Source organism: Nerophis lumbriciformis, linkage group LG16 (genome assembly GCF_033978685.3).
Source record: "Nerophis lumbriciformis linkage group LG16, RoL_Nlum_v2.1, whole genome shotgun sequence".
Taxonomy (NCBI): domain Eukaryota; kingdom Metazoa; phylum Chordata; class Actinopteri; order Syngnathiformes; family Syngnathidae; genus Nerophis; species Nerophis lumbriciformis.
In genome coordinates, this window is record NC_084563.2 from 14560540 (window position 1) to 14569598 (window position 9059).

The window sequence follows — 9059 nt, forward strand, 5'->3', positions numbered from 1 at the left end:
TCCTTATTCGAAATAATTTCAACATCAGGCATTTTTAGCACATTTCCAACCTGCAATTGTGCTTCTAATATGCCATAAACGGTCAATTTAAGAACACTAAAAAGTGAAATTAAAATAAAAAGTTGACTTAATGTCATAATATCACAATTTCCTAATCTACGCGATTGCGTTTTGTTAGGTGAAGACAAGAATGTTAAGTTAACTTTAAAGTTTTGCAGTTTAATCACAAAATAAGCCTAATTTTATGAACAATTCCATACATTTTCGAGAGACTTTTCCATAATGAGCCTTAAATGACAGAGGAATCATTTCATTTTAATTTTATTTTAAGGAACAGAACGAACAGTAATATGGGCAGCAGAGCTTGGTTGGTAGAGTGGCCGTGTCAGCAACTTGAGGGTTCCAGGTTCGATTCCCGCTTTCGCCATCCTAGTCACTGCCGTTGTGTCTTTGGGCAAGACACTTTATCCACCTGCTCCCAGTGCCACCCACACTGGTTTAAATGTAACTCAGATATTGGGTTTCACTATGTAAAGCGCTTTGAATCACTAGATAAAAAGCGCTATATAAATATAATTCACTTCACTTCACTAATATATCATGGACATAAGACCATTGAAATGTTGCTATTAATTCAGGATGTAAATAGTTCAACATTACTGCATTTTTAAAAGTCCCATTTAATTAAAATGTGTTCCTGTTTAAATAAAATACCTGATATAGCATGCATCAACTCTAAAGGCAATATTTTTTTATTATTGTGACCGTATTTTAAAAGCAATAAAAAAAGAAAAAACTTAAATGTTACCATTACTACGACTACTGTGTGTACATTTATACGTCACAGTACTCTTCAAACCATGGAGTAAAAGCGATGTCTTATACAAACATTTGACATCGGTGTTCCAAGCTAACATGCTAGCATGAATGAAACACATAATAAAAAGCAAAATAAATGAAATGAAAGGGTGGATACCTTTTAAGAAAGACTTAAAATGTCCTAAGGGACCACTTAGTCTGACAAGTGCGCTACTGGCCAACTTTGATCTTAGACAATAATTCCGAGCCTATCGTCCACTTTCATTTCACAAGTGGTGTGAATAAACGGATCAAAGTGTGCAGTCGTGTTGGCAGTCGTTGGCGCCTCAGACCCTCCCCAGCATGCGTGCGATCCACCAGTTGCACGGCATGACCATCTGGCAGATGACATGGCCTCCTCGGTAGTAGTAGGGCCACTGGTTGAAGCCGCCCAGAGGCACGTAGTAGCGGCGGCAGAAGCGGTAGCCTTGTTGACAGTACTGGCAGCAGTAGCCGCGCTCGTCCAGGCGGTTGTCCAACTCCAGACCTACTGCTCTCTGCAGGGGAGGCAGACACAAGACTGGCTCAGTATCACCATGGGTCAGGTGTGTCCAAAAAGGGGCCGCAGTGGGCTAAACAAATTTGGTTGAAGGCCGAAAGCCGACTGCATGTAAAGTAACTACCGGTATATACAGTCGTGGTCAAAAGTTTACATTCACTTGTGAAAGACATAATGTCATGGCTGTCTTGAGTTCCCAATCATTTTATTGTGATAGAGTGATTGGAGCACATACTTGTTTGTCACAAAAAACATTCATGAAGTTTGGTTCTTTTATGAATGTATTATGGGTCTACTGAAAATGTGACCAAATCTGCTGGGTCAAAAGTATACATACAGCAACATACATTATCAATTTTGGTGATTTAGAAAAGTTACAATCAAATCAAATTAGCTTCATGGCAAGGCCTCTTAACTTCATGTGAGTGATTATGATTGACGACACCTGTTGACTTTTCTGAGCCCATTTAAATAGGGCTCATGTGATGCAGTCATTAGACTCGGTAACAAACGTGACAATGGGAAAGTCAAAAAAACTCAGCACGGATCTGAAAAAACGAATCATTGACTTGAACAAGTCAGGAAAGTCATTTCAAAAAAAGTAATTTCCCAAGAGCAACTGTGCAGGCAATTGTTCGTAAGTATAAAGTGCATGGCACAGTTTTGTCACTGCCACGATGAGGAAGAAAAGGCAAGCTATCACCTGCCGCTGAGAGAAAATTGGTCAGGATGATCAAGAGTCAACCGAGAACCACCAAAAAGCAGGTCTGCAATGAATTGGAAGCTGCTGGAACACAGGTGTCAGTGTTCACAGTTAAGCGTGTTTTGCATCGCCATGGACTGAGAGGCTACTATGCAAAAAGGAAGCCCTTGCTCCAGAGGCGACACCTTAAGGCTCGTCTAAAGTTTGCTGCTGATCATATGGACAAAGATAAGACCTTCTGGAGGAAAGTTCTGTGGTCAGATGAAACAAAAAATAAGCTGTTTGGCTACAATACCCAGCAATATGTTTGGAGGAGAAAAGCTGAGGCCTTTAATCCCAGGAACACCTTCCTAACCGTCAAGCATGATGGTGGTAGTATTATGCTCTGGGCCTGTTTTGCTGCTAATGGAACTGGTGCTTTACAGAGAGTAAATGGGACAATGAAAAAGACTTAGACAAACTTTAATGATCCACAAGGGAAATTGTTCAACACAGTAGCTCAGTTACAATGATGGAAAGTGTAAGGCTGGAAAGGACAATGCAGGTATAAATAGACTTAATATAGCGATATAAAATATAACATATATACGAATATATACATATGTGTACAGTATATTATATACCCGGTATACAGATATATTATATTATGTCTATAACATATATACAATATATAACAATTACCATGTACAATATTACAAAAGGAGGATTACCTCCAAATTCTTCAGGACAACCTAAAATCATCAGCCCGTAGGTTGGGTCTTGGGCGCAGTTGGGTGTTCCAACAGGACAATGACCCCAAACACACGTCAAAAGTGGTAAAGGGATGGGTAAATCAGGATAGAATGAACGTTTTAGAATGGCCTTCCCAAAGTCTTGACTTAAACCCAATTGAGAACATTTGAACAATGCTGAAGAAACAAGTCCATGTCAGAAAACCAACAAATTTAGCTGAACTGCACCAATTTGGTCAAGAGGAGTGGTCAAAAAATCAACTAGAAGCTTGTCAGAAGCTTGTGGATGGCTACCAAAAGCACCTTATTATTAAACTTGCCAAGGGACATGTAAGCAAATATTAACATTGCTGTATGTATACTTTTGACCCATTAGATTTTGGTCACATTTTCATCCATCCATCCATCCATCCATCTTCTTCCGCTTATCCGAGGTCGGGTCGCGGGGGCAGCAGCCTAAGCAGGGAAGCCCAGACTTCCCTCTCCCCAGCCACTTCGTCCAGCTCCTCCCGGTGGATCCCGAGGCGTTCCCAGGCCAGCCGGGAGACATAGTCTTCCCAACGTGTCCTGGGTCTTCCCCGTGGCCTCCTACCGGTCGGACGTGCCCGAAACACCTCCCGAGGGAGGCGTTCGGGTGGCATCCTGACCAGATGCCCGAACCACCTCATCTGGCTCCTCTCGATATGGAGGAGCAGCGGCTTTACTTTGAGCTCCCCCCGGATGGCAGAGCTTCTCACCCTATCTCTAAGGGAGAGCCCCGCCACCCGGCGGAGGAAACTCATTTCGGCCGCTTGTACCCGTGATCTTGTCCTTTCGGTCATGACCCAAAGCTCATGACCATAGGTGAGGATGGGAACGTAGATCGACCGGTAAATCGAGAGCTTTGCCTTCTGGCTCAGCTCCTTCTTCACCACAACGGATCGATACAGCGTCCGCATTACTGAAGATGCCGCACCGATCCGCCTGTCGATCTCACGATCCACTCTTCCCTCACTCGTGAACAAGACTCCGAGGTACTTGAACTCCTCCACTTGGGGCAAGATCTCCTCCCCAACCCGGAGATGGCACTCCACCCTTTTCCGGGCGAGAACCATGGACTCGGATTTGGAGGTGCTGATTCTCATCCCAGTCGCTTCACACTCGGCTGCGAACCGATCCAGTGAGAGCTGAAGATCTTGGCCAGATGAAGCCATCAGGACCACATCATCTGCAAAAAGCAGAGACCTAATCCTGCAGCCACCAAACCAGATACCCTCAACGCCCTGACTGCGCCTAGAAATTCTGTCCATAAAGGTTATGAACAGAATCGGTGACAAAGGGCAGCCCTGGCGGAGTCCAACCCTCACTGGAAACGTGTCCGACTTACTGCCGGTAATGCGGACCAAGCTCTGACACCGATTATACAGGGAGCGAACCGCCACAATAAGACAGTCCGTTACCCCATACTCTCTGAGCACTCCCCACAGGACTTCCCGGGGTACACGGTCGAATGCCTTCTCCAAGTCCACAAAGCACATGTAGACTGGTTGGGCAAACTCCCATGCACCCTCAAGGACCCTGCCGAGAGTATAGAGCTGGTCCACAGTTCCACGACCAGGACGAAAACCACACTGTTCCTCCTGAATCCGAGGTTCGACTATCCGGCGTAGCCTCCTCTCCAGTACACCTGAATAGACCTTACCGGGAAGGCTGAGGAGTGTGATCCCACGATAGTTGGAACACACCCTCCGGTTCCCCTTCTTAAAGAGAGGAACCACCACCCCGGTCTGCCAATCCAGAGGTACCGCCCCCGATGTCCACGCGATGTTGCAGAGTCTTGTCAACCAAGACAGCCCCACAACATCCAGAGCCTTAAGGAACTCCGGGCGGATCTCATCCACCCCCGGGGCCTTGCCACCGAGGAGCTTTTTAACTACCTCGGCAACCTCAGCCCCAGAAATAGGAGAGCCCACCACAGATTCCCCAGGCCCTGCTTCCTCATAGGAAGACGTGCTGGTAGGATTGAGGAGGTCTTCGAAGTATTCTCTCCACCGATCCACAACATCCGCAGTCGAGGTCAACAGAGCACCATCCCCACCATACACGGTGTTGACACTGCACTGCTTCCCCTTCCTGAGGCGGCGGATGGTGGTCCAGAATTGCTTCGAAGCCGTCCGGAAGTCGTTTTCCATGGCCTCACCGAACTCCTCCCATGTCCGAGTTTTTGCCTCCGCGACCGCTGAAGCCGCACACCGCTTGGCCTGTCGGTACCTGTCTGCTGCGTCAGGAGTCCCATGAGCCAAAAGAACCCGATAGGACTCCTTCTTCAGCTTGACGGCATCCCTCACCGCCGGTGTCCACCAACGGGTTCTAGGATTACCGCCACGACAGGCACCAACTACCCTGCGGCCACAGCTCCAATCGGCCGCCCCGACAACAGAGGTACGGAACATCGTCCACTCGGACTCAATGTCCAGCGCCTCCCTCGTGACATGTTCAAAGTTCTTCCGGAGGTGGGAATTGAAACTCTCTCTGACAGGAGACTCTGCTAGACGTTCCCAGCAAACCCTCACAATGCGTTTGGGCCTGCCAGGTCTGTCCGGCATCCTCCCCCACCATCGCAGCCAACTCACCACCAGGTGGTGATCGGTAGAAAGCTCCGCCCCTCTCTTCACCCGAGTGTCCAAAACATGAGGCCGCAAATCCGATGACACAACTACAAAGTCGATCATGGAACTGCGGCCTAGGGTGTCCTGGTGCCAAGTGCACAAATGGACACCCTTATGTTTGAACATGGTGTTTGTTATTGACAATCCGTGACGAGCACAAAAGTCCAATAACAAAACACCACTCGGGTTCAGATCCGGGCGGCCATTCTTCCCAATCACGCCTCTCCAGGTTTCACTGTCGTTGCCAACATGAGCGTTGAAGTCCCCCAGTAGAACGAGGGAATCACCCGGGGGAGCACTCTCCAGTACTCCCTCGAGTGAATCCAAAAAGGGTGGGTAATCTGAACTGCCGTTGGGCGCGTAAGCGCAAACAACAGTCAGGACCCGTCCCCCCACCCGAAGGCGGAGGGAGGCTACCCTCTCGTCCACCGGGTTGAACTCCAACGTGCAGGCTTTGAGCCGAGGGGAAACAAGAATTGCCACCCCAGCCCGTCGCCTCTCATTGCTGGCAACGCCAGAGTGGAAGAGAGTCCAGCCCCTGTCAAGAGAACTGGTTCCAGAGCCCTTGCTGTGCGTCGAAGTGAGTCCGACTATATCTAGCCGGAACTTCTCCACCTCACGCACTAGCTCAGGCTCCTTCCCCCCCAGCGAGGTGACGTTCCACGTCCCAAGAGCTAGCTTCTGTAGCCGAGGATCGGACCGCCAAGTGCCCTGCCTTCGGCTTACGCCCAGCTCACATCGCACCCGACCTCTATGACCCCTGCTATGGGTGGTGAGCCCATTGGAGGGGGGACCCACGTTGCCTCTTCGGGCTGTGCCCGGCCGGGCCCCATGGGGACAGGCCCGGCCACCAGGCGCTCGCCATCGTGCCACACCTCCGGGCCTGGCTCCAGAGGAGGGCCCCGGTGACCCGCGTCCGGGCGAGGGAAATCTGGGTTCCTTGTTCGTGTTCTTCATAGAGGTCTTCGAGCTGCTCTTTGTCTGATCCCTCACCTAGGACCAGTTTGCCTTGGGAGACCCTACCAGGGGGCATAGAAGCCCCCGGACAACATAGCTCCTAGGATCATTGGGACACGCAAACTCCTCTACCACGTTAAGGTGGCAGCTCAGAGAGGAGCACATTTTCAGTAGACCCATAATAAATTCATAAAAGAACCAAACTTCATGAATGTTTTTGCGACCAACAAGTATGTGCTCCAATCACTCTATCACAAAGAGTTCCAGAAATTATTGGAAAATCAAGACAGCCATGACATTATGTTCTTTACAAGTGTATGTAAACTTTTGACCACAACCGTATATATATGTATGTATGTATATATATATATATATATATGTATGTATGTATGTATGTATGTATGTATGTATGTATGTATGTATGTATATATATATATATATATATATATATATATATATGTATATATATATATACAGGTAAAAGCCAGTAAATTAGAATATTTTGAAAAACTTGATTTATTTCAGTAATTGCATTCAAAAGGTGTAACTTGTACATTATATTTATTCATTGCACACAGACTAATGCATTCAAATGTTTATTTCATTTAATTTTGATGATTTGAAGTGGCAACAAATGAAAATCCAAAATTCCGTGTGTCACAAAATTAGAATATTACTTAAGGCTAATACAAAAAAGGGATTTTTAGAAATGTTGGCCAACTGAAAAGTATGAAAATTAAAAATATGAGCATGTACAATACTCAATACTTGGTTGGAGCTCCTTTTGCCTCAATTACTGCGTTAATGCGGCGTGGCATGGAGTCGATGAGTTTCTGGCACTGCTCAGGTGTTATGAGAGCCCAGGTTGCTCTGATAGTGGCCTTCAACTCTTCTGTGTTTTTGGGTCTGGCATTCTGCATCTTCCTTTTCACAATACCCCACAGATTTTCTATGGGGCTAAGGTCAGGGGAGTTGGCGGGCCAATTTAGAACAGAAATACCATGGTCCGTAAACCAGGCACGGGTAGATTTTGCGCTGTGTGCAGGCGCCAAGTCCTGTTGGAACTTGAAATCTCCATCTCCATAGAGCAGGTCAGCAGCAGGAAGCATGAAGTGCTCTAAAACTTGCTGGTAGACGGCTGTGTTGACCCTGGATCTCAGGAAACAGAGTGGACCGACATCTGCAGATGACATGGCACCCCAAACCATCACCCAACCATGCAAATTTTGCATTTCCTTTGGAAATCGAGGTCCCAGAGTCTGGAGGAAGACAGGAGAGGCACAGGATCCACGTTGCCTGAAGTCTAGTGTAAAGTTTCCACCATCAGTGATGGTTTGGGGTGCCATGTCATCTGCTGGTGTCGGTCCACTCTGTTTCCTGAGATCCAGGGTCAACGCAGCCGTCTACCAGCAAGTTTTAGAGCACTTCATGCTTCCTGCTGCTGACCTGCTCTATGGAGATGGAGATTTCAAGTTCCAACAGGACTTGGCGCCTGCACACAGCGCAAAATCTACCCGTGCCTGGTTTACGGACCATGGTATTTCTGTTCTAAATTGGCCCGCCAACTCCCCTGACCTTAGCCCCATAGAAAATCTGTGAGGTATTGTGAAAAGGAAGATGCAGAATGCCAGACCCAAAAACGCAGAAGAGTTGAAGGCCACTATCAGAGCAACCTGGGCTCTCATAACACCTGAGCAGTGCCAGAAACTCATCGACTCCATGCCACGCCGCATTAATGCAGTAATTGAAGCAAAAGGAGCTCCAACCAAGTATTGAGTATTGTACATGCTCATATTTTTAATTTTCATACTTTTCAGTTGGCCAACATTTCTAAAAATCCCTTTTTTGTATTAGCCTTAAGTAATATTCTAATTTTGTGACACACGGAATTTTGGATTTTCATTTGTTGCCACTTCAAATCATCAAAATTAAATGAAATAAACATTTGAATGCATCAGTCTGTGTGCAATGAATAAATATAATGTACAAGTTACACCTTTTGAATGCAATTACTGAAATAAATCAAGTTTTAAAAAATATTCTAATTTACTGGCTTTTACCTGTATGTATATATATATATATATATACATATATATATATATATATATATATATATATATATATATATACATACATACATACATACATACATACATACATACATACATACATACATACATATATATATATATATATATATATATATATATATATATATATATATATATATATATATATATATATATATATATATATATATACATACAGTTGTGGTCAAAAGTTTACATACACTTGTAAAGAACATAATGTCATGGCTGTCTTGATTTTCCAATAATTTCTGGAACTCTTTGTGATAGAGTGATTGGAGCACATACTTGGTCGCAAAAACATTCATGAAGTTTGGTTCTTTTATGAATTTATTATGGGTCTACTGAAAATGTGACCAAAATCTAATGGGTCAAAAGTATACATACAGCAATTTTAATATTTGCTTACATGTCCCTTGGCAAGTTTAATAATAAGGTGCTTTTGGTAGCCATCCACAAGCTTCTGACAAGCTTCTAGTTGATTTTTTGACCACTCCTCTTGACCAAATTGGTGCAGTTCAGCTAAATTTGTTGGTTTTCTGACATGGACTTGTTTCTTCAGCATTGTTCAAATGT

The 9059-nt window shown here is 45.3% G+C and overlaps 1 protein-coding gene across 1 annotated transcript in view; it reads right to left on the reverse strand.

Annotated features, from left to right (window-relative positions):
* Positions 1-428: 428 nt before the first annotated feature.
* The window catches only part of tnmd (tenomodulin), a 177665-nt gene continuing 169034 nt past the window's right edge, over positions 429-9059 (reverse strand). The window contains exon 7 of the mRNA XM_061976495.1: positions 429-1355. Within this exon, the coding sequence (XP_061832479.1) occupies positions 1146-1355 (210 nt within the window). The 3' untranslated portion in view covers positions 429-1145. The remainder of the gene's footprint in view (positions 1356-9059) is intronic.